The sequence below is a fragment of the Dipteris shenzhenensis genome, chromosome 6 (genome assembly GCF_047967505.1).
Source record: "Dipteris shenzhenensis isolate YYH24624 ecotype China chromosome 6, Dip_SZ_1.0, whole genome shotgun sequence".
Classification (NCBI taxonomy): domain Eukaryota; kingdom Viridiplantae; phylum Streptophyta; class Polypodiopsida; order Gleicheniales; family Dipteridaceae; genus Dipteris; species Dipteris shenzhenensis.
This window is the reverse complement of record NC_141601.1, coordinates 28,864,444-28,891,177: the sequence shown is the minus strand read 5'-3', so window position 1 is coordinate 28,891,177 and position 26,734 is coordinate 28,864,444. Positions and strand designations below refer to the sequence as shown.

At 44.5% G+C, this 26,734-nt stretch overlaps 1 protein-coding gene across 4 annotated transcripts in view; it reads left to right on the top strand.

The window, feature by feature from the left end:
• The first annotated feature begins 6,565 nt into the window (after positions 1-6,565).
• Positions 6,566-26,734, top strand: part of LOC147901018 (protein ENHANCED DOWNY MILDEW 2-like) — a 68,816-nt gene continuing 48,647 nt past the window's right edge. Inside the window, exons 1-10 of one of the 4 annotated variants that reach the window (XM_087375385.1) lie at positions 6,566-6,693; positions 6,893-7,304; positions 7,437-7,577; positions 7,775-7,871; positions 8,008-8,064; positions 11,099-11,298; positions 11,450-11,552; positions 12,424-12,528; positions 13,441-13,691; positions 13,803-13,886. In XM_087375385.1, coding sequence (XP_087231511.1) covers positions 7,039-7,304; positions 7,437-7,577; positions 7,775-7,871; positions 8,008-8,064; positions 11,099-11,298; positions 11,450-11,552; positions 12,424-12,528; positions 13,441-13,691; positions 13,803-13,886 — 1,304 coding nt within the window. In that variant the 5' untranslated portion in view covers positions 6,566-6,693; positions 6,893-7,038. Of the gene's footprint in view, positions 6,713-6,892; positions 7,305-7,436; positions 7,578-7,774; positions 7,872-8,007; positions 8,065-11,098; positions 11,299-11,449; positions 11,553-12,423; positions 12,529-13,440; positions 13,692-13,802; positions 13,887-26,734 lie in introns of all 4 variants that reach the window. The other 3 variants (XM_087375388.1, XM_087375386.1, XM_087375387.1) reach the window with 3 other exon arrangements.

Genomic DNA, 26,734 nt, shown 5'->3' with positions numbered 1-26,734 from the left:
AAAGAAACTCGCTAGAGCAAGCTCTAAGCAGAAATACAACATCAGGATAAATAAAACCCCCTCAAAGTGAGGTGGAAAAAAACCAAGGCTGAGGCTGAAACATCACTTTTTTTTAGGATGGCCAAATGAGAAAATAAAAAACACCTTTTCGTTTAAAGCCAGCATACTATGGTGGGGGATATGGGAGAGCACATGGAGCCATAGGAGGAAAATACAAACCAAAGAAATCCACTCCACCATCATCAGCTAGACCTTATGTCGCGAATATAGGTTCTCCAATTCAGTCCTTTAGTTTTGTGTATGAGGAGGGGGCGTGGAAAGGCAACAGCATCTAACTCCATGACATCAAAGAAGTATGCCTTTAGTTGATGATGACTTACCAATGTGAGGATTGTGGAATTGATAGTAGATCCAGATGGAGTGCGAGGACAATGGCAAAGGTATTATTCATTTATCCCATGGTCGTCTTGGTTTTGAAAAGCATGAAAAATCTCACTTACTATATTTTCACGTACTATTTGTCAATGGAATGTTAGAATCCATCTCTATAAAGAAGTTGTTTGAAAAAGTAGTTAAAAAATCCAATGTGAAATTTGACATGATCATATGGGATAATGTTGGCTTCTTCGGATGGAAATTTACAATAAAATGTACAAAAAAAGATAAAATAACCTAAACAAAACATTTTGTGAATTTCTTATCAATGAGAAAATAGAATGTACATGCGAATGAGAATGCCTAATGCCATTCAAAGAGAATGAGTTTGGCCATGTAGCAGCATGTGATTTAAAACTAAGCTAAGATGTAAGTCTACAGGGAAATGATTAAGAAAGGATTGAATCATATCCCAATAAGACCAAACAACCTTCAAGAAGTGAAACAGGAATTGGTATCCACGTGGAATCAATTTACAGAAGTAGTATCTCCAAGACTAGCTAGTGAGGATATTAAAATCCTCACTGATGAACTAGATCAGTTATACAAAAACTCTAGTACTAGCAAAAATCAATTCGACTCTCAAGACTTACTCACTAGAAAGAAAGGATAGATAGAGGAATTGACAATAAACTTGTATCTATGCTACATGGATAAGGCTCAAAATAATGTACTATGTGTGTGCAAAAAATTAATTCGACAATTGGCACTAGAAAGGCTTGAAGGAGAGGATTTCAGATGCAATTAAAAATCAATAGAGGAAATATCCACAAAACATGTGTGAAATTCAAGAATCAAGATATCCACAAATCAGAGTGGTATCAAAATCTCTTGTGTTCATAATTACTTCATATAAAGCACACAAAAAATCCTTCAGATGGATTACAAATGCCCATCACATTAGCATTCAAATGAAAAAATAAGAAATTCATTCTCCTACCACATGAGATAGAGAAACCAAAGACTGGACAAAAGCAATACAGCAGGTTTGAAGTTTGAGAAATATGGCATTATAAATATAACAAACAAGCTCACTGAAAACATGTTTATTCGACTAGGGGACAAAGTGTGGAAGCAAGTAAGAGGAAATTCTCTTGCTCACCAATGTGGTGTAACCTCTACTTGTTCTACTTTGAATACTCGTTCTGATTGATGAGGCTTGGAAGATGGGACCTGATAAATCATTTCCAACATTCATTTAGATTCATTGATGATATATGTCTGATCAACATAACGAATGCACTGGCATGCTTAAACAAGTCACCAAATTTATCCAAGGATAACCCTTTTTGGATATATCCAACAAACTTTGTGGACATAAGAAACCAAAAACTTCATAGGCGGAGCACACACACACACACACCTGCACGTGCACATGCACACACAACACACACATAGCAAGGGACACACACACACACACACACACAAGCATGTGCACAAACACACACAATCACATGTGCACATAGATGCACTCGCATACACACACATGCATACACGCTCACACACGCGCGCGCACACACACACGCGCGCGCACACACACACACACACACACACATACACACATGCACACACATGAAGGCATGCACACATACACACATATAAAGTGCACATATCTGCAACTATGCACACGAACATCTTATAACTCTCTCTCCCTCTCCCTCTCTCTAAATATGTGCAGTACATTTAATATTCTAGTGCCCTAAATACTTTTCCGGTTATATTATTTGATCAACAATCATTCAATTGATATAATGTCACAATAGCATTAGGTTTTGTACTCGTTTCAAATTATACAACATGCAAGTCAATAGATGCATTATCACAACACAACTTCATAGCCACAACCAAGCACAACCCAAGGATAGGTAATCAAATAAGTTTTGAGGAGTCGTTGACCCTATTTTTTGCACCAATGCAAAGAATGGTCCAAGGAATAATGTTAAGTAGAGGTAGACTCCCATTTGTAATAGGGGATATCTCTAAAGAAGCCTCTTTGTGAGCATATAAGGTATGTGGAGAAGTCTGGAATGCTCTCCACATATTTCAAGAGAGTAGAATTACCACATGCTTCATAGAGAGAGGAAATGCTTACCATCTACTTTGCATAGAATCCTTCTCACATGTCTAGCATAGAGAGTGGAATTTAAGCATATGTAGAAATATCTCTTAATGGAATGAAGTCCACACTCTTGGGCTTGATGTTTAGTTTACCTTTTGTGTCCATGTGCTTGATCTCCTTGTGTCCATGCTCCCTTGCACCAATATGTACTAGCATGCCCTTACCCTCAACCTTGAGCCCTTGAGCCACTCTCCACCAATCTACTCTCCCCCTCTACTTTTGCACCCATTCTAACTTCACAATCCTTATGTGCCACTCTTCACTCACCCTTAGAAACCTCTTATAGACTTTAAAAAACAAGGTGAATGATATTCAAAAGGCCTACCCAAACTAAAGTTAAACAAGTTGCATGCCGTAAAACCTCCATACAATAGAAGTTATCAGGAGGGAGGAGGTCAAGAACATGCAAGTGCGAGGGCTCCAACAAAAGCCGAATACATAAAAAACAAACTGGCAAAGACCATAAATTTGTCTTGAGGTAGTGAAAGGAAAAGAAGAGCATCCAAGAGCATATCGATGAATTGACACGCTCCCTTCTGAAACAAAGGGGCAATGATGCTAGGCAAGGCAACAGTGTAAGAAACGCTTGAGTCGTAAAGAGATCTTGTAGACAGTCTACAGACTGAGAATTCCCATCGTCCCTTGTTGCATAAACATCGTTGCCAATATATTCTTCAAGCTTTGCCAATGCAACCTCAATTTACAGCTTAACAAAATGAAAGAAGAAAGCTTGACGTTAAAGAAATTGAAGATTAAAGGTTTTCCAATAGTCCAAAGAAGCTTATTTGAAGTTGTTCTTAAACAATTAACAAGAAAAGCTCCAACTAAAACAAGAAGTGGTTCTCAAAGCAGACCAATGTCGCTTATAGGTAGGATGATGACACTCTATCCATTCTGCTCCATCAATTTGACACACTCTTTCAACTACCTGCCAGAGTTACAGATAACTCTGCCACGGTTAGCCTGATCATCCTCATCATGATTCACAATCCTAGCTATCGTATATGTTGCAAGTTGCGACCTATATTTCTTAGTATATATAATACAACACTTTTGTCCAGTTTACTCCGTGGATCATCCTTATCAAGATTGCCTCTTGTCAAGGATGGCAATCAACATCGCCTCGCATGAGCCTAGTTGTTGTAGCATCATCTTAGATCATTGTCTTGCTTTTGGGTTTCATGATAGCCACTAGCTTTGCTTAGTCTGCTCCTCCTCCATCAAAGGTTCGGATCACTCGAAGCACTCATCATCGGAGTCCTCAAACTTTGAATTCACAAGTTGAAGCTACTAGGAGCATTTAGACTACTTTGGGAAGCAGGTGAACAAGGATCCATACCAGTTTGCCGCCATGTTGAGTGTTGTTGCCTCCACTTTGAGCATTAAAAAAAACCACACATTGATGGTTCTCTTTACTTCAAGCCATAGGTCGTCGTGTGACTCCAAGCCATAGGTCGTCGCTGGAAAGCAGAGGGAGAGAATCAATGCAAGGACACGAAGCTTTAGATGATAAGCATGAGAGGGCAGATGGAATCAATGTATGGGCATGAAGCTCTAGCTGATGAAGATGGGCGTGGGAGGTTAGGAGCGTTGAGACTAGAAGCTCCCATTATCTGAAGGCTCCATAAGGAGGTGAGGAAGCAAGGGTGGAGAGTCGACTGGCAGGCAATGAGGGCGGCTACTTCTAACTAGCCATCGAGCGCCATAGCCAGAACCAACCACCACAACATTGATGTGTGGAAATTGAATGAACAAATCAAATCACCATAGAACGCCACACTGTTTGGTACACCATAAACACGCCAGGAATACACGATCACCTCACAGCCATGATGAGCCACATAGAAGTTAGAGAAAACCAACCCATGCTTGTATCCAAGAAGGAACCATTTTTCTATTTCAGGGCAAAACATATATTAAGCCCTACCCATCGGGGGCTAGCCAAAAATTAATTAAAAAAACTGTCTTCATATATGAAAGAGGCTAGCGCTCCAATTCTTAGACCTATACCTCATTCTCAACCCTACACTCTTTTGAAACCTTGTAACTCTTTCTCACCCTTACACCCCTAGCTCGATTTCACAAACTTATCCTATTTCTAAACCTTACCAACTCTTTTTGAACCCTTTAAAATGGAGGTGAGAATCTCCATCAAGCCATTTGAACAACTCTTCTTCTTCAATTTATCTAATTCAAGAACCATTTCTTATGCTTTAAGCCTAACCAAAATCTGACCTAAGGCCCTATGCTACATTTGTGAATTCTTAGAGGACCCATGATGGCTAGTAGCGTTAGGATAACATCATTAACACCGAAGGTGTACTGTCCCATGGGGTTGAGTAAAGCAGAGAGCATGCAATGTGCATTACCAGCCTTCCCATATTTGGCTATGTTAGCGATTGCTGGATGGATAGAGCTGGTCATCTAATAGGTAATCCTGGGTAGGAAGTGGTAGAAACTTGGGGAGAGCCAATCAACTTTTAATCTTGCCTATGCATAAGGTTGTGGCTAATGCAGCCTGGTCAACCAAGGTGTGGGCAGCGTTGGGGTGACACACATGAGGAAAATTTATGCAGTAGCCATGCTTAGTAGCATATTGCTAGCTCCCAAGCGCCATCAACAATAGGGGCATGGGTTGCCCCTCTTATGCTATAATAAGCAGCAACCGTATCTGCATGGCCAGAATCCTAGGACCTTCGAGATTAAATGACAACGGGGTCTGGGCGAGTGTAGTTGATATCCTCAGGAGAATGAACGTGCTTGCAAGCCATTTCATGATTAGACACCACACAGACTAACCCTGAGCGTTTGATCAAGGGGCGGACCTTTACGGTCAGGTGAGTGTTAGCTATCGTGCCTGCGGGCCCACACGATGGACCTTGCCTCTGTTTGCTTATGGGGTCGAACATTACGATTGTTAGGTGGGTTTCACACACGTCCCTGCCTATAACTTAGCGGACGATGCCCCCTCCAATTAAATTAGGTTTTCACATTAGTCCACCCGGCCAATCCAAAAATTCGGTGTGGAGTCAGACTCACGGACATGCAAGCAAAATTTATTGGGCAGCCTAATCCCTACAAGATTAAACAACAACGGGGTCTGGGTGGGTGTAGTTGATATCCTCAGGAGAATGAATGTGCTTGCAAGCCATTTCATGATTAGACGCCGCACAGACTAACCTTGAGCGTTTGATCAAGGGGCGGACCTTTACGGTCAAGCGAGTGTTAGCTATCATGCCTACGGCCGCGCCCACACGATGGACCTTGCCTCTGTTTGCTTATGGGGCCGAATGTTACGATTGTTAGGTGGGTTTCGCACACGTCCACTTGCAACTTGGCGGACAATGTCCCCTCCAATTAAATTGGGTTTTCACATTAGTCTGCCCGCCCAATCCAAAAATTCGACGTGGAGTCAGACTCATAGACATGCAAGCAAAATTTATTGGGTGGCCTAAAAAGGCCAATCGATAGAGCTCGAGCTCAGGACACACAGAGCCAAATCTGACAGCTTTACCAGTTGTGCTACACCCATTTGGACGAAAAGGAAGGAGCACATTTATTACTTAAACAATTGATGTCCGCCCTCTTGTGAATACAAGGGCGGATGGGTGACACGTTATCGTGATCAGTAGGGTGGATGCGATTTTTGGGGGTTCCTCTCGTCCCCAGAAGGATGGACGCGGTTATTGGGGGCTCCTCCCATCCACCGCAGACGGGTGTGAAACCCCCTTTAGCTATCTTGCTGTGTGGGCCCACTCGATGCGGTTGCAGAACGCTCTCTCTCTCTCTCGCCCCAGCTGGGCCTTGGGGTGCAACCGGTGTTAGAGTAACCCGGGGTGGGTTTGTGCAGCTTGGCTCGTTGATTGGTGTGATTTATAAAGCTCTGTCGGCTTCCTTTCGCGGGGAAGGTGAGCTCCGTCGCCATCGCCATAGCTCAGCCATCGCCACCGCCATAGCCATTGCCATTCCCATCGCCTCCATAGCCATTGCCCTTCCTTCTCTCAATCTTTGAATTGGCGTCTCACTCTCCTATCGACCAGCAGGACATCGCAGCAGACCAGCGCATCGCAGCGCGTCGCCTTTAAGGTGGCGAGCCACTTTGCTTCCCGTCCAAGCCGCTTTGCAACGCTCCCAAATTGGTATCCCTTCCGCATTTTGGTCTCTCCTCCTCTCCCCTTCCATGACATGCCGTTTCATGCCCCCTTTCAACGATACGGACTTTGCGCACTAGGGTTTCGGGGTTGCTGTGAATATATTTTGTTTTGTTGTTTAGGATTCTTCACATTTGTTACGTCTCCCTCCGCGTTTTGAAAGCGAAATGTTGCCATCTTTTAACAGCACACAGCCAAGTTTTTGCGCGACGCAGCTGATTCGACCACGATAGGGTCTCTAATCGTAGCAGGGTCATTGATCGTCAGCCCTCATAATAAGTGTGAGCTGCTCTTAGGGGGTTTAGAGAGCAAAGCATACGGACTGTCGATAAAATGGCGGACGATTCTTCGGAGGACGAGTACGAGTTAGTACCCAAATCTGTGGATAATTTCTGGCTGGAGGATGGCGACGAGAATCCCATCTCCTTTGCAGATTTGCCGTATTCTAAAACTGGTGAGGACGTAAAGGCTGAAAAAGTTGTGTTCTTGCGGGGTACGCAAGACAATGGAATGCGCTTGTTTGTGAAAGCTGTGGCATGGAGGTTGGAATTGGGCAAGGATATCAAGCCCGCTTTCCATGTGAAGACAGATAAATACTGGTAAGCTCAATACGTTAAGCCATTTTAATCTGTTTCTGTGTCGCTGGACCATAAATATAGCTGACATGAAAAATTATAGCATTTGTACTCAATGTTGGTTAATGACATCATTTTGATCTTTGCTTATTTCAGGATTCAATTGTTGAAGCCGCGGAAGAGTTACGAGGAAATGATCAGGAGCATTATGGTCGTTGCCCAGTTTGTAAATTATGCGTTGGTCCATCCCGACGATGCTGAGAGGGTCGTCTGGAATTATGTGACAGATGCGTTTCCGTAAGTCTATTGAGAAAAGATTACAACTATGCATTGCTGATGCTTTTATGCATACAATGCGTCGAGCTTCTCACCTTTTTTCTGTCCAAGTTATTCTGCTTGTCAGATTCTCCGTTGAGCTTGGTAGGATGTTGTGAGCTTTTAAACAACGACGATGCTTTGGCTATTTACAGAACAATGTTCTGTTTTGTATTCAGCTCCTGGGAGGTACAGCCAAGCCGAAATGAGCTGTCTTCTCACTTATCTTTGATTCAACAGCTAATTACAACGGAAGAGGGCTTAGGTGGTTCCTCCGTAAGTGAGCTTACCGAAATGAGCTGCCTTGCTTAGATGGTTCCTTGTAATGGAGCTTAGGACATTGTGCAGGGTATTTTGTCGACTTCCCTTATGTTCACTAGCCTACTCACGAACTTTATTATCTTTGATGCAGGCTTTGCAAAGTGTAGTTTCAGGATCTGCAAAGAAAAAATTAGCTTCTACAACAGAGGTTGGATTCTTGACGCAATATTCTTAGAAGAAGATGTGATTATAGGCAGTCCATGTTGTGGTGTCCTGCTGCTTTACTTTGCTTTTCATGCTAAACGCTTCCAGTCTTAATTCATTGTTTCAATGGGAAAATTATTTCACACAGTTGATAAAACGTTGGATTGATTTAAAGTTTTTGTATGTGTACAAGCCATTTGTCATAAATATGTGCCCGTGTGGCTGTGGATTTTGGTGCATACAGGAGAGCATATCTTTGTACCTTGGTCGGAGTCCTTGCACTGGTGATATCTGTGGTGTGGGTGACTGGTGTGAGAGTACTCTTTCTTTTGCATTTGCATGATGGGTTTGGGCACGTTTTTAGGATCACATAGGGGCAGATCATGTGCCATCATTTCTTCATAACAGACAGTAATGTGCTCGCCTTGGTCTCATGTGATTTTGAAAACAAGTGATTACATTCTAAAGGCTCCTGTCATAGGATGATGGTGCAATCTGCACATTGAAGGCCACGGCATATGTGCTTCTCTTTCAATTCAGAAGCTAGTGTGGGTTGGCATTTAAAGCTGGGCCCGACATGTACAGAGTGATCATAAGTGTGGACATGGCTGATTGGCCAATGGTTGAGAGGGCTATTGTGCTGCCCATGTGGCAATCCCATCATACTGTCAGGGTGTGGAGTGGATGCTGCCCTCTGGCAGCACCAAGGATGCTCTCAGTGCTCCTCCTATGGCTGCCTCCCTATGTGGCAGCCCTAAAGCAAGGTCATGCCACATCATCTACGAGAGGAGGTGTATAAGCAGATGGCTCACACACACACACACTCTCTCTCCCCCCCTCCCCCTCTATTCCTCTCCTTGTTTGTTCCATCTGCCACCTTTGTCTGTCTTTTTTCTCTTCTCCAAATCTATCAACTCTATCCTTACACAATCCTTGCTTTGACCAAAATCAAAAGTACTCTTTGACCCAATAAAAACTCTTTGACCACAGTCAAAATATTACAATTTGGTGATCAAGTGTGCCACCCACGTGGCAGCCTATGTGCTACCCATGTGGCAGCCCCATCATATTCAAGTCCACTTCCCCCATGCTCTCCTCATATAGGCGCTTGCAGATGGGCAGGTGACTTTTCTAACACCTTTGTTAAATGGATGCTCAAGTATGTTTAGATGTATGGATTTGTATGTGTGAGAGCATATGTTTATACTATGGTCTATACCCATTGTTGGGCGCTGATGACGTCATTGGAGTAGCTAGTTCGTGCTACGGTGATGGAGTTTATGGTTTTCAACCTTATGAGTGACTATCATGGGATTGAAACTGCAGTATGTGTTGTGTTTTTAGAGAATGAATTTGGGCATGTTCTTGGAATCATCTAGATATATGCTTCTTTCGTATTAGTGGACATGCAAACGTTCATGTTGCCGCTTGCTGATATTGCGATAGTTGCCCCTTTGTCAAGGCTGAGTCTGCCCTTCACCTTTAGAGTGCCGACAAAAACTCAGTACAAAGACTTTTGTATAAATGAATGCTTAAGTATGCGTGGGTGTGTGGATTTGTATGTGTGAGAGCATGCGTTTATACTATGGTCTACACCCACTGTTGGGCGCTGATGAAATTAGTGGGAATGCCATAGTAGCTAGTCCCTACTATGCATGATGGAGTTGATGGCTTTCAACCTTATGAGTGACTATTGTTTGATTGAAATTGCACTGTGTTGTGTTTTTAGAGGATGAGTTTGGGCATGTTCCTGGATTGAGAGTAGGATTGCAAAGAAACCCAGTATAGCTGCTTATGCTTGGGCACTGATGACGACATAAGTGTTGCTTTGCTTGCTAAGTATGTCTTTTGTTTATCAAAAAGTTTTTGTCACCTCTTTTTTCTTCTCTTTCGTTTTCTCTTTTATTTTCTGTGTAGATTTTTGGACTTTTCAACAACTAAAAATCTAAATTTGTATGATTGGATATATTATAGTCTTACAAAGGTATATGTTCCTGGATATTCCTCTAGATATACATCTACATATATACACACTCCATGCAGGGTGCACAGTCCTCTGCTTTGTATTGCACCTCTCTCATCTCTTTGCACCTTGTTGTCACGTGTGGGGCAGCCGTGTGTATTGGCTAGGGGCTTGTACTGCATGTTTTCCCTGTCATTGTGGCTTCATTCGTCCTTTTGTGAGGTACTTAGTGAAAGACAAATAATATGCCACATTGTGACAGAAAAGCTTGCATTACAAGTCCCTAATTGTCAGAAAGTGTTAATGAGGTGCAAAGTGACGAGATATATGTATAAATTGCAAGAAGCAAGCAATTGCTCAAGCTGAGCAGCTTCCATGTCATTCTTGCTTATAGGCATGAGAGAATTTGCTGCTCTGCCATCCTTTGGGTGGCATGGTGCTACAATGAGATGCCATTCCACTCCGCCCATTTGTCTGGTTTTCAACCTTGTGAGTGTCTGTCATGAGATTGACACTGCACTAGTTGTGTTTCCAGAGGATTGGATTTATCGAGATGCATGTAATTTATGATGAACTGATCCTGGTCTAACGCTTCAAGGGGCTACCTAGTCCTTGCTGACTATTAACGTTTTAAGGTTTGGCCAGACCTCTTCTATACTTGCTGGCTCACCCATGTTGCTGAGCAGTTGGGTTCTGAGCTGTTGGACATTTATGATCCTCCTTGACTACAGCTGCTGTATAGACATGGATTGCTGCGTACTTGCAGCCCTTACGTCCTTTAGGATATGGCTGTAATAATTGTTTGTTGAAATGTTGGAATAAGTTTCTCTACTATTACGTCCTGGGACTTTAGCCCTTCCTTTTTTGCAGCTACCGCCTTTTGATAAACGATACAGGTCTTGTTTGAAAAAATAACATCTCAAATAATTATTTGTATTCTGTTGACTTGTAGATGTCTATGTGTTTTGTATTTTTATATTCTCATTTATTTGGCAGCTTTGTACTTTTTAACGCAGCTATGAATTCTTTGTTTAGTACCTGAAATTCTGCCGTTATTTTCCTTAATAAATAACAGGATGGAAGGCAGGGTAGCAGGAAAAGAATCTATGTTTCTGATGATGAGCCTGAACCAAGTGGTGATCAGAAGAGATTCAAATCTGAAGCCAAAGAACCAGAGTTTGGGGAGGGCATGGACAGTTATCCAGAGGATTTGGACGTTGGTGACCTCTCAGAGACTGTGTGCTCTATTTGTGACAATGGTGGAGATGTGATTTGGTAAACAACAGCTGTTATCAGTCTGTACACACAGAACTTTTCTAGTCCCTCATTTTGCTGATCAACTCTTTTGCATAGACTGTCTGTTGGAATTAGGGTTAACCAGAATAGCATGTTCTGATCAAAGAATTGTTGTTTAATGCTCAAACAGCTGTGACGGCCCATGCATGCGGTCGTTCCATCTCAACAAGAATGCTGACGGTGCTAGTGAGGCCAATTGTTCCTCATTGGGTTTCAGCAAAGCTGATGTGGAGGTGATTTTTCTTTTCTGTTTAAAGCTGTAGAGCTATGAGTTGAGACCACGTCAGGAACTTTGATTCCAGAAAACCATGTCATTGTTTCTGGGAACTGTGCTCAAATACCTTGTCTTATTTAGTGAGTTAAGTACTTGAGGGAAGTATTTCAAGATTTCCCAGTTGAATTGATATTAATGAATATATGATGAGGCTAAATATGTATATCGATTATGTTAGATGAGTTTGGGCATGTTCCTGGATTAATCTAGAAATATATATGTATGTGTGCGCGCACACATGTACATGTACATAGATACATACATACATATGTGTACACACATTACACGTGTGTGTGTCTATCTCTCTCTCTCTCTCTCTCTCTCTCTCTCTCTATATATATATATATATATATATATATATACATACACACACACATTTATATATACATATATATGTGTGTGCGTGCGTGTGTTTTAAATATATATATATGTATGTATGTATGTATGTATGTATGTATACACACACATATACACATATATATATGTGTGTGTCTGTGTGTGTGTATCTATATATGTATATATATACATGTATATACATACACATACATATACATATACATATACATATACATATACATGTACATGTACATGTACATGTACATGTACATGTACATGTACATGTATGTATGTAAATAGAATTATTATTGTTATTTTAAATTCAGTGCATAGTTTGGGGAAATTTTAGACGTGCGAGATATATTACTTTTAAGTGCAGATACTTGATCTCTAACTAGCTAGCAAGAAGATGCGCGGTCAAATTATTCGTTCATTACTGCATGGATGTATGTCTTCTTCCTAACGAGTTTTCTGCACGATTTATTGTACAACAGAGGATGGACAAGTTTTTTTGTCCTAATTGCAAGCTTAAACAGCATCAATGCTACATTTGTTTAGAACTTGGATGTTCGGATGAAGCTGCCGGTCCTGGACAGGAGGTAAGGATGCTGACGAGGCTTTGTTACTTTGTATTCAGTTGTTTTCTCGTAGGGCTCTGGTAAGAGGTTGAGGTGTTTATGGATTGGATTTTGGAGAATTTGGATTTTGCAGTTAAATGAAAATTTTCTTTTAGCAGGAGCCTTGCTTTAAGAATCAAGATCTATGCTTAATAGATAGCTCTCATGACAATAATGGGATGGGTCCCGTGAATATTGTCCTAGTATTTGTTGAGTTTATATGGCCTAAACATGTCTCTTTTAAAGCTGCTAGTAGTGCCAATTGATATCCCCCAGTATTTTACTGGCAGGGATTGATAGACCAGTTAGACGATGCTTTCTAAATCAACCTGCACATTTTGACGAGTTGGTCAAATAAGTTTGCTTGTAATGGATACGTTTCTGCAGATGATGCTTTGTAAAGCAATGAACTGCACTCTTTGCCAATCTGGGCAAAATAAGTTTGCTTTTAATGGGTATGTTTCTGCAAATGCTACTTATTATGGAGTTTTTTTTGACTTGTAGAAGGTAAGAGGGCTTGGGTACAAGAAAGATCAGAGTTTTGGCATGAAAGATTGCACTCGTTCAGCTTTTGTAACTACTGTAGGTATTTGTCATAATGAAAAAAAGAGAGCATATAGCTTCATCAGCGCTGCTACCTTATACACTTCTTTCCACAGAATTAGATTTTTGAACAGATCATTAATTTCCATAAGAAGCTTCTCCATTTGGTGGCCTTTTGAGACTGCTGATTTTTATACACAATTCGTACAAAGTATTTTTACATTTTCGAACATGTAAGATAATTAATTGTAATTGGATGGTACCACTTTGAGACATTTTGACGCATTTTGAGGCACTGCTGCACATTTGACAACCTTTTCAATCTTTGAGATGGGTTGATTATTTGTCCAGGTCTTCATGTGTGATGCGGCAATATGTGGCCATTTTTATCATCCTCAATGTGTTGCTTCGATGATTGCAAGAGATAAGGACAGTGGTGAAGTAGACAGTGTTGCGGAATCTATCAGGGAGGGTAAGGGGTTTGTTTGCCCTATGCACAAGTGCTGGAAATGTGGAAAAGGGGAAGTCAAAGATGATGAGGAATTGCATTTTGGCATTTGCCGCCGCTGTCCAAGAGTGTGGCATAAAAAATGTTTTCCACCGTAAGTCTTTGTGGTGATAATTATAATCAGAAGTAAGGAGGACATGTGTTGCGTTGTCTTGGATTTGAAGGAACGCCTTTTTAATTGTGTGGGCATTTGTGGTTATTGCAGCTCCCTTCTGTTTGAGGCCACTGATGGTGAGCCACAAAGAGCTTGGGAGGATCTCCTACCTAATAGAATACTTATATATTGCAAGTAAGCTTTCATCCATACTCAATGTGGTAGTTTTTTTGTAGTGGGGGGTTGGATTTGCATTGTTTTGGGATATTCTGAAATTTATTTGGAAATACATGGTTGAGGCCATTTAAAACTGTAAATGTAGCATATATCCTGAGGATGATGTATGGGAATTTGAAATGAATGGAAACCAGTATTTTTGCAGTTATTATGCCTTTAGAATTTTTTTTTAAATATGTCTCTTTTTTTGTTGTGATAACTCAGGTCTCATTTTGGGTCTTGGGTGGATTAGAATGCATGCATACGTTTTATGGAATTATCCAGAACGATCACTGGCCTTTTGGTATAAGGAGGCATAGCTGTAGATCTGATATGTGTACTAGATCGCAGTAGATCTGATATGTGTACTAGATCTGACTGTCAAATGAGTCCCTCCTGGTGTGGTGACTGACATGAAGTTAAAGCTACACTGGTGATTTTGTTTCTAGAGGATGAGTTTGAGCAAATTCATGTATTCATCTCGATCATATACCAGCGCTGACGAGAATATTTAGCATCTGCAAGTGCTGGTGCGTTTAGGGGATGCTACCTAAAGCCTTGACGGTTGGATTCTTTTGTAGCTCAATGTAACCACAAACTTTACAATTGTATTCACCAAAGAATTCACCAAAGGAATTCCACCAAAGGCTTGAAATGAACGATCTTATGTATGAAATAGTGGTGACACTGCTATAATCTCAAATAGTATTGCTATGAAGTGGTTAACACTACTGCAGTTGGAAATAGCAGTTCCTTGAAGCGGATTCTATTTGCAATGTAGAAGTTAGAAAATTCATGCAGCAGTTAAGACTACTAGACCATTAAATAGCAACTAGTACTTACTATCCAGTAGTTATCACTGTGATGTACTGCTATACTATCAAATACCACAAGGATGTGACTATACTGCTATACTATCAAATACCACAAGGATGTGATATCCAGTAGTACTTACTATCCAGTAGTACTTACTATCCAGTAGTTATCACTGTGATGTACTGCTATACTATCAAATACCACAAGGATGTGACTAATTTTCAGAGTCGTTATGGTAGAGATCCACGCAAAGCCCATCAATAGAAAATAGAAAGTGGAACACAGAAATGACGACATCACATGGGGTGTGAACAAGGATCACATCTTGTGAGAGACTATAGTGCTTGTGTTAGAAATAACCCAACAGAGGGTATGCACAGCGGAAGATTGATAGTAATGCCCAGGAGCTCACACAGTGTGATGTGGGGTGTGGAATCACCAACTTCTTAACTTATGTGCATAGATGTGCAAGCCAGTAAATAGACAATGCTCAGAAACAAATATAGAAGCAACACTTTATATTTCCGTCCGTCCAGAAACTAGGACAGGATACAATACCAAAAGTTCCTTCTACTACAAGCCTGAAACTTGTAGATCTCTGAGCCCGCGTGCTCCACTTCAAGCATATGTAGACTCTCTGTCTAGATCCCTTCCACCTTGCTGTCCGGAAGCCAGCCTAGGTGGGCTGCCACTCTAGCTCAGTCTGCAGCTTCTCCTAGGTCACCTTGTCCTCCTGAATGTAGGCCTAAGGCTCCCCCTTTGCTGCTCCTGTCTGCTGTCCTGAGGGCTGCTCCAAGTGATGTTGATCTCAGCAACCTTCTGCCCTAGAAGACAGTCTAGGTTCAGTCTCTTCTGGAGCTAAGTCTGCAGCAACACCCCTCTCCTTCACTTCCTGTGTAGAGGCCCAAGGATGGTGAATGTGCTGCTCCTTTCTGCTCCTCCCAAAGTGCTCTGCTGGATATGAAATGAGGCCTGGGGCCTCTCCTTTTCTAGGCCCCCAAGGGGCTGTCATAAAACCGACCAGCCAGCCTCATCCTGGCCGACCAGACTGGCTGACCTGGTTGGCTGGTCCAACCAGCCCTATATAAGGGCCCTAGCCAAGCGCTGACGTCATCGCGCCTTCGTTCCTTGATGGAGATGCTGTGCAGATCTGCTCTGCTCTGTCCTTGACAGTCACCTGGCCATTCTCTGCCAGATCTGCCCTTGAGGTAAGCTTTCTTCTGCCAGGTACTCTCCTTTCTTTGTGTGAGGTGCTGGCCATGTGGCAGCCCCCCTCCCTCTTTCTTTTCCTAGGTTCATCCCCCCCATGCTTTCCTCATATGGGGCTTACAGATGGGGAGGTGACCATTCCAACAGCTTGGCAATGCCAATCCAAAACTTCAGATGGAACCAAGTAAATTCTAGAAGAGTCTAAATATATAAATGATTACAGCCATGACTTGCAAGCTGTTATTCTCATTACATGCAAAATTGAGATAAAATCATAAATATGTAGTCTATAAAGTCCTATATGCATACTACACTAAGTACATAAAATATACATATAATATAAAAACAAATATGTAGTCTATAAGGTCTTATAGGGATACTAAGAGCACCATAGGCCTTATAAGTGCATACTACATAGTAGACATTGGGCATAGTCCTTATAAGTGCATATTACATATATTCTCTCTCTCTCTCTCTCTCTCTCTCTCTCTCTCTCTCTCTCTCTCTCTCTCACGCCTTCCTGGCCCGACTGGAGAGAGATTGCTTTCACTCGCACTTTCAGGACCCGTGGGCCAAGGTTCTCCTTTTCAACTCCATGGTCTGACCTGCGGGCATGTATGGTAGCACTTGTTGGGGACCAGACCTCTCCGACACAGAGTGGACTTGAGTGGAGAGATTACAAGTTCTACTCTCACGGATGATACGTAGCAAGCCATTTGTCCCTCATCAGATCATAAGCCATTTGTCCCTCATCAAATCATTCAAGGTGAGTTCAGGGCATCCCCACTGCAGCTAGATGTGGCATTCTAGACTATCAATTACCTCTACTGCATGCGCGCGTATGGCTCATGTATCATTGGGCGACGCAGGCTACCTTTGTTGGCACTAGCATCTTCTATGGCATTAGCAGCTTAGGGTGATCAGAGATGTTATTCGTGCGCACATGCGGGTGGTTTGATGAGATTGGGTTTTCATATAGACAGGCTGCGACCCTTTGAGTACAGCATTGACGTGGGGCAATGAATTCAACCCAATCATCTAGGAGGATCTTCTACAGCTACACACATTCAGGACCTGGCTAGCACAGGCAGAGCTCCTTGTGAAGCTCAGTTTCTATTGGGATCACGGCTTGCACATTTCAGTGGAGGGTTTCATCAACCCTCCAAGGTACATTGAGATCCACCTACCACATTCACTCAGAATTGCCCTTGGATAGTTATGTGTCATCGCACCGGCTCCGTATCGAGAGCAGAAAAAGAGAGAAAGATTAAGCATAGGCAAATACAGATGCTTATGAAAAGAGATCGAAAGAGGGGGGAGGGGGAGAAAGAGAGGAAAAGAGGAAAATGAGACATGCTCATGCATAAGCATAAGCATAAGAGAAGGAAGAGGGAAAAAGAGCATAAGCATAAGAGACAAGGAAGGTTTTGGGGGGTGATGAGCCTATACGAGTCTATTAGAGGTCGAGCTCACGTCCTAGAAGGTCGAGTCCGCATCCCAAAAAGGTCTATCGGATCGGGCTGAGAGCACAATCAGGGTGAATTAGGGATGCCCTCTCTCACTGACTCTCTTCAGGCTCTACCTTAATGAGACCACCTCGGAGGCGAGGGTTTACTATTGGTTGACCTGATGATACAGATACTACTATATGCAGAGGACATAGTCCTCATAGCATCTTTGGCAGAGGGATTGGAGAGACATCTGGAGTTCTTGGAGGTGCTTGCAAAGGGAGAGACCTGGCAGTTAACCTTGGGAAAACCAAGGCTATGATCTTCAACACCTCACGTGCAGTAGTTAACCGGCATAGCTTCACTTACCGAGGTGAACCAGTGGAGATAGTGCAGTCCTACACATACCTGGGGATAGTATTCACAGGGCCAGTTTTTACGATGACCCATGTAGCCAGAGCACGAGTTACACATAAACCCTCATGATCTTTCACTTGGCCATTATGAAGCTTCCTTATGGGATCCTTAACACCACCCTTAGTGAACAGAGTGTAGGAGGTGGGGCGAGGTAACTGCGAGAGGTTTGGGGTGGGCTGATGTGGGATGTCATATAATGTGCGTGCATAGGCGTGCCAAACTTGAGTATCTGTGAGAGGGGAGGGAGACTGCCGCTCAAAGAATTTTCGCGAGAAGTCTTTGGAGTTGTTACTAACAGGACGTTTAGAAGCTTCTCCTCCTTGTGGCGAACAAAAGCCTATTTCTTCTGGCGGACCAATCGGCGATACTCACGTATTGTCTCCGGTTCGTTCGGAAGGTTATATTTGGTTTCGAATTAGAGTTGGTGGCCTAGAGCCTTACACTAGGGGATGGTCCCAAGAGGTGGTGGGCGTGCGGATGGAGTAAGGCGTGAAGTGCAGCCTCGTGAAATGAGTGAGTGATCAAAGTTGCGCGATCCTCTAGAAGAGGTATGCAATATATATATGTGAGTAGTGTATAGACTTGAGTCAGTGTAAGCATGTGAAAGACGGCGGTCAAAGTGCATGCCGTGATAAGTGCTATGAATGATCAGTGGGGTGTGTGGTACTACAGGATGGGGAATAGAGATGCGGAACTCTTGGAGGAGGTGGGACAACAGTGAAGTTAGTGATATGAGAAGCGAAGGTAGGGGATGCCATGATCTAATTGACTACGCTGGTGCCTCCCCATGTGGAAAATAGGTGAAGCCACTTGAGGACTCGTCTCGTCTCTATAAGCAGTCTCCCAGGTGTAACCATTGACAATTGGTAGTGGACGCTTTGGGCTCTGATTGCCTCTGTGTAAGAGACTATGTATCGACCTGTATATGACTTTGAGAAATTCCCTGGTTTTGACCGTAAGGTTTCATTATAGTTTCAGACAGGGTCTCAACATTTTGAGTCTCACAGACCTCGCTCCCTTAGGTAGGGGGAGGGGCTGGTACTCTAATGGGCCCAGTGAGGAGTCGCCCATCTTGTCTCCTTGCGGGCCAAATCCCGATGTTGCCTCAAACCACGTCTCTCTTCAATTTGTAAGGGTGTTAAATCCTCCACCATGGAGATCGAGGGGTGGTCTCGGAGGATTGATCCACGATGCAATTTTGCCAGGTGAGCTTGAGCATCATGAAATTGTATGATGAGGGGCTGCTCTTGATTGAGGTCTCTCTCCACTCACCTGGTCCTTTCAATTGCATGCTCTGCGACCCCCAAGGTGGTATGCAACAAAAGTGGTTGGTGCGAGGAATCCCACGAACTCCGATGTTGAGAGCCTTACTGGCCCTTTGTCGCTGCTCCATGAGAATGGCCAAGATGGTTGCGTTTGCAGGTTCCCGTTTGGCCACATCCACACATCTGAATGTCTCCTTGATTAATGGACTGCATGTTAGCAATATGTGCCTCCACCATCTGGTGTACTCCTTGGGGCTGTATGTAAGGTGGAAACCTCCTTATGGAGCTGTGAAATGTCTTGTCTGAGCCCTTGTATGAGCCCATCCTACTTCTGTATAAACTTGGCTTGCTCCTATATAAAACGGCCCTGATCCTGATAGAAGCGGGCTTGCTCCTATACGAAGTAGGCCAGCTCCACCTCACGGGCTCATATACTGTGCACCTCCATGAGAGGAGACTCGCAGACATCTGGCGGGTCAGCTCGTGGAACTGAAAGGGTTGTGCACGAACGTAGGGGTTGCCGTGGTGATTGAGTAAGGTGGGTGAGGTACGAGGATGACTGAGGAAGTGGCGGGGTGGGGTGGCTGGTTGAGAGGGAGAGGTGAGCAAAGGGAGAGGTGAGCAAAGGGACGAGGAGTAATGTGGTCCTGTGTATGTTGCCTTGATGATGGCGACATGAGTAATGAATCTGGTCACAAATTTGTGGTAGCAGGAGAGGAGGTTGATATCGAGCCCAGTGTCGAGGATGTGGGCTTGTTTATGTCGCCGTCGATGATGACGACATGAGTGGAATCTGGTGACAAATCTGTGCTAGTAGGAGAGGAGATTGATATCAAACCCTCTGTCGAGGATGTAGTTGAGGCAGATGCTGCTGAGGTGAAGTTCTTATGTACAGGTGGCCTGTCCACTCCAAGCCCATTGCGGTTGAAGAGCTTGTTTACATCCTTGTGTGCTTCTCTTTTTCATTGTCCTTCTCCTACCTTCACTTCATGTATCACCAACTTCACTGTAGCACCACTTCCTCCAGGAGCTGATCACATATACCTATTCTTCACTATCGCCACCCCACGCTTAGCCACACCACACACACCACATAGGAAGCACGACACCTACCACGACATACACTTTGATCACAGCCTCTCACCGGCCTACTCTGGACGCCTAAACAGACTCTTAGCCTACATTGATCACATACCACTCATAGAGGACCGTGCTGCCCTGATTAGTCGCACACTCCACGAGACTGCCCTCCAAATCTTTCCCCACACCACATGGTCCACTAAACCACCACCTCTTGGTTCTGTACCCTACAACAATTGGTACGATGCAGAGTGCAAGGCTTATTGTCGACAGCTCCGACTTGAAACCATATGTCACCTCCCGGACACTCAGACATGGTACGCAAGTACCGACGTCTCGTACGTCGGAAGAAGCAGGCATTTCTTCGTCAAAATGAGGAGCTGCTGCTGCACATCTTGTATATCAACAACTCTAAGGATTTTTGGTGGAGATACCTTGAGTGTAGGTCTCCATCACTCCTCACCGACACGAGAGTCTGGCACACGTATGCAAGCCCACTCCAGACCTCATACACACACCTCGTCCCACCACTTGCACGTTGTTCACCAGAGGGGGAGTCAAGGATGCGACATTGAAACTGCACAATGGCCGAGCTAAGGACATGAGGGGCTATGCACTGAGTTTATCGCATATGGGATCGACATGTTAGCCTCGATCCTAGCAAAGCTATTCAATGACGTTGTTTGCCACCGGTTGCTCACTTGTCGGGATCATCATCAGGATTCTTCTTTATGTAGATGACGTGGCACTCTTGTTGTCCACACCCGAGGGGCTCCAGCGACACCTAGATGCATTGCAGGCTTTTTGTTTATCCCATGATTTGGAGGTCAACCTTGTCAAGACCAAGGTCATGATCTTTAACACCTCTCGAGCAAAAGTTTACTTTTACTTCGGGTGGGTCACCAGTTGAGATCGTATCCTCGTACACTTACTTGGGGGTCATCTTCTCCGGCGTGATCTTCACGATGAGACCAACGATGCAGGCCAGACTGAGCAGGGTATACGCCTCACTGGCTCGGCTATAGAGACAATGCTTTCACTCCCACTTCCAGGACCCTTGGACCAAGGCTTTTCTCTTCGACTCCTTGGTTCGACCAGCTGGTATGTATGGCAGCCCTTGTTGGGGGCCTGACATGTCAGAGATAGAGTGGACACAGGTGGAGTGCTTGCAGATCCTCATGCTCTCACGGATGATCCGGGGGAAACCGTCTGTACCACATCACATCATTCAGGCCGAGTTTGGTGCTTCTCCACTCCAGCTAGATGCAGCCTTTTAGACCATCACATATCTACACCGAGTTAGATCATATGGGGACTGCACATCAGGGAGACAGGTTGCCATGGTTGGCTCTCGATTCCTCCATGAGGTTGGCAGCAGAGGGAGACGAGCGATGTTGGTATGCAAGGACTCACAGATGGTTTGTGAGACTAGGGTTCCACATCAATAGGATACTTCCTTTTCAGTACAGTTTAGATGCCCCTCTAGTACTCCCACCCACCATCCCGATTGGGCCACATACCAACTAGGTCATTCGAGAGGATCTCCTGCAACTACACACCTTTAGGACCTGGTTGGAGCCGAGGGAGCTTCTAGTGAAGCTGAGTTTCTACAGAGATTACTGTCTTCGCATGTCGGAGGAGGGATTCATCACACCACCGGGGTACACTGAGCTTCATATGCCTCACTCACTACGGATCTCCATCGGAGAGTTTCGTGTATCATCACACCGCCTCCGCATAGAGAGCGGCAGAGCAGAGGGGATTCCTAGGGAGCATTGCTTATGCATATTGTGCGACTGTCAGGAGGTTGAGTTGGAGGAGCATTTTATTTTCAGGTGCCCAGTGTACTACGAGATCTGAGGTCGCTACCACTGCCTCTTCAGAGACGGCTCCGGGCTCCTTTCCAGATTCCTCGCCTACCCAGATCAGAGATGCCTCGCGGCCTTCATTCACGAGGGAGTCAGACATAAAGAGTACTTACTCAGGCGATGAGGCTTGGCCACATTATCAGACACCTCTCAGAGCAGGATCATAGAGTTCTTCCCATCGAGTGACATTGATCGTCCAGTCTCTAGCTGCAGACGTGACAGAGACCCCGATCGGACGATCGCAGCACGACACATGAGACATCGAGGAGACACACAGATCACTCTGGGGACCTCCCGTCATTGTTTAGACCCAGGATACGTCCCACGGGAGTCACGGTGGCTCTGGTCTTGCATCGAGCCTCGTCCAGGAGACCGAGACGCATGGCGCCCCTTTATGGACGCCAGCATCCCATCACCGGCTATGCCTCTCCATAGCCATCTCCTTTGTGCTCATTTCGCCTCCTCTTCCCTGTTGTCTGTACCCGTTTTGAGCACTGCCACCTTGCTGCTGCTACATAGCCGCTGCATATCCGACCTCTTTTGGCCACCTTTTCAAGCTTTTCGAGGTGTTTCAGACCACCTCCAAGCAGTTCCACCCAGTTCCAGCCCTTGCTAGTGCTGCGTGGAGGCCACCCTCCACATTTCGGAGCATTCATCTAGTGCTGTGCATTTCAGAGCATACCAGGCTTGCACGTGTGGAGATTCAAGCCGTTTCTAAGCATTTACATTCCCGTTTTTAGGGTTTCCAGGCTGCTGCAGCAGAACTGTTCAATCAAGCGCGTCGGTTGCAGATTCTCGGGATATTTGGAGGCCTTGTTGACCTATTTTGGAGCAGGTGCTTGCATTTGCGAGCGGTTTTGGGATTGCTGTGCAGAGCCACCTCCTTCACACTCTTTCTCGGGGCTGCTCCTTGCCTCTCATTCATCGTGGGGCTGCTCTAGGTCATTGCTTTGCATTTTCGAGCACTCCTTTGGCTCTCTTTTGCCTCCTCCTTGCATCTCGGGCTTGCTGTCTGCCTTCATCAAGGTCTTTGCCATCGTGACTTCATTGTCTTCCAGCTCTTTGCTCATGGAGGAGTTCAAAGGGACAGGTTTTCCCACATGGCAAACCAAGATGCAGCTGCTTCTTATGCGCAAAGGTGTTTGGGATGTTGTTGAGGATGACAAGGTTTGATTTCTCGATCAGCAACACCAAAGGATTTGGAAGCAGCAGAATGCTAAGGCCATTGTCCTCATTGGTCTTTGCTTGGCTGACACTTTTATCCTTCATATGGACTTCAAGTCAACAACTAAGGAGATTTGGGATCGCCTCGAGACATTGTTTGGTAACAAAATCACCAACTCTGAAGTCTGTCTGAATCTCAAGTTTATGATTTGAAAATGGAAGAGAGTGATGAGTTGAGTGATCTTCTAGCAAGGTTTCAATCTCTTGTTCAACAACTCTCAAGTTTGAAAATGATGAAGATAAGATGGCTGTCCTTGTGAAGAGTATGCATGGAGTTTCTCGCTTTGAGTAAACTCTTGAAGTCCTTCGCCTTGCCACTACCACGTTTGATGATATGGTGGCACTACTCATATGAGAAGGACTGTTGCAATAAGGAAGCCTCCCTTGCCTCTACTAGTGATCAAGCATTTGCTTCCACAAGCAAATGGAATACCAACAAGAACATTATTTGCAAGTTTTGCAAGAGGAAAGGACATATTGAAGCTCATTGCTTTAAGAAGAAGGAATAGGAACAAGAGAAGCACCATGCTATACATGCAGCTACAAAAGAGGTTCATGGCCTCTCTTGAGGACGAGGACCCATATGATCAGGATTGGGCTTTCTAGGCCCCCTATGCTATGTGTTTATGTTGAGTCAATAAAGGTTCTGAGCCTTGAGTTGTCCCTCTAAAATAAATGTATTTGTAGTCAATAAGAGGTACTCTGTCCTGGGTTGTCCCCCAAAATGATTGTATGGTTTTTACTTTGTTATGATGGTATTGACCACCCAGTTCAGAGGTGGGGGGGGGGGTGACGAGTGATGGTTTGCCCAAGTTGACTGAGAAGTCGCTATCACACGAGAGGTGTTGGATAGTTGGACTTGCTGGAGGGGGGATCGGTGTACTCCTTGTGTGTTGGGTCTCACACTCTTTGCTCTGAAGGGGGGTGTTGGAAATATCATAGCCAAAGAGTGTGGTGATGTGATGTGTTGGTGTGTAGTACTAGGAGTTCTAGTACTAGTTCATGTGTGTGAGTCGTGTGTGAGTGTCACGTGTGATTATTGGACTTATCCCATATGCACTTGGTGCTAGTGTGTGACTGAGTGTGTGACTAAGTAGCCTATATAAGGCTTGTACTTCACTTGTCATGTCATACTTGTTGAATGAATGAAAGCCTTCATAGTTTCTACATTTGTGTCTCACTTCTTCACTCCCTAGCCTCTCTCTCTCTCTCTTTCACTCACACCATGTTTCTAACTTAAGCTAGCATCAACACCCAAATCAAATACAAAATCCATAATCCATAATCCATAGTCATGCCCATAACGGCGTCAGTGCCAGCGAGAGCCTCAGCCCTAGGAGGGGTCACCGGTGTGTGAGGTTGCGGTGGTGGTAGAAACCCTGTGATAGGGCGTTGGTGACTGTCGGCATGTGCAACCCATTGAAGTCGCCTGGCTATAGCTCTGCGGTGAACAAGTGCCATGGTCACTTCTCCAAGTCATGAGTCTAACCTAGTGAGCATGGCAGTGAGATCCCCTAGCGTGATCTGTGCCTTAGTGCATTGCCGAGTCACGTGTCTTTGACTCTGGCTTGGATCCTTGCGGTTGCTGCCTTCGTGAGTCATGCTGGTCAGTCTGCGAGGCTGGGAAAACTCAGTGATCATGCTCGTGGTGGTGTGTCGAGATCTCCCCTAGTTACCTTGAGCAAGCACTCCTTGTGTTGTACGGCCTCCTAAATGAAGGCTCTCAAGCATCTCTGGTCTAAGTAGGATACGAGACTAGAAGCCATCTTTGAAAAGGTAGTGGTATCAGTCTCTTCGTAGTACACATGGTATCAGGCTCTCAAACCATGTGCAAGTACGTGCATACCAACACCTCTAGTCCCCCTGTGCTACTAGTGTCATGGAGGAGCATAAAGCAAGCCTACGTCGCCTTGCAGAGCAAGATCCATATTGGTGAATGCGGAAAAGATATGTGATGACTTGGAACATTGCATCAGATCATCTCTCTTGGGATCCACATCTCTTGGAGTCTCCTAATCATGTGGGATTGTGGGATTGTGTCAAAGGCCTTTAGAAAGTGTACAAAACATGCGCAAACTTTCTGGGATCTCGATCTTAACTGCTTTATGATGGCGCGTAGGGCGAAGATATGGTCAAGAGTGGAATGTTGCCTCCGGAAACCAGCTGCCCCAGAGCTTGCTGTCCATGTGCCTTTGCCCCAGATCTCGCTGCTCAGTGTGTGGCCAATCATGAGGGTGTGGTAGTCCCCTGTGTCGATGGGGTCCCTTGCTTTGTGTATCCGGTGCAATGGTTGTGGTACTCCAAGGAGGGAGGAAGCCGTGACATACTTCATGGTTGAACATATGCACCAAGATTGAAGGCCAAAACCTCATGCCCATGTGCGAAGCATAGCCCCTCAGGGTCCCAAGCTCTCCAATTGTGGAGTGGCTAGGGTGCAGCTCAAGCATTCTGTGTAGTCGATGGGATGGGTGCCCTTGCGTATCTCATAGTTATTGTAGTATGGCTTGCATTTGATCTTTAAGGCTGATCTTTTATGATTCCGATTTTGCTCTTTCCTTCTTATTCATACCTCTTACTTTTCTCCTTCCGCCATTCATCTTGCTGTTAGAAATCGACCAACAGAGGGTAGGCACAGTGGAAGACTGATAGAATAGCCTAGGAGCTCACACAGTGTGTGTGGGGTGTGGAATCACAAACTTCTTTAACTTATGTGCAGACTCATCAATAGACAATGAACCAGCCAGATAGAGAAACCACCAAAATAATATATTTCCGTCCAAAGCTATGGACACAATAAGAGAGAGAGAGATCCAGAGTCCCACCAATGGTGTGGTCCTCTGATCTTACCACACGGTACTTCTACTACCGGCCGGATATCTCTAGACTCGAGCTAGCGTGCTCCACCTTGAGCATCTGTAGACTTTTTGTCCAGAATGATCCTCTCCACCTTGCTGCCTATAGATCAGCCTAGCTCCCAGGGCAGAGGCCCGGACATTGAGGTGGAAATGCAGACGTAGACAGCCCGTTAGTTGCTGTACATACCTGTCCCATAACTGTAAATATGCTTGATCATCTGAAGTGTGTTACTCTCAATGTACAGGGAATGTGTGATGGTCACAAATGGAAACTGGTCTAGATGTATATCAGGCAATTGCAGCCTGATATAATTGCTTTGCAAGAGCATAATCAGCATATGTATGCTGGTCAAATAGGCCATTTTGCTGGTTATGATATCTGCTATGCTGGAGAGCACTCGTTTTCTGGTGTGGCTTTTTTGGTAAAGCACGACCTTCAACCTGTTATGGCTCTCAATGATTGCCATGGTAGATGGATTATTGTTCAATGCCTTGTTCAAGGGCCTAATCTGGCTGACCAGGTCTGCCATAAATGCCCCTTTTGTGGCTCGCTTTTCCAGGGCCTTTGGCCCATACTTCTAGGACCCTTGGCCCTCCAATCAAGGCAAGGACCCAGCCCTATATAAAGGCAGGTCCCTGCCTACT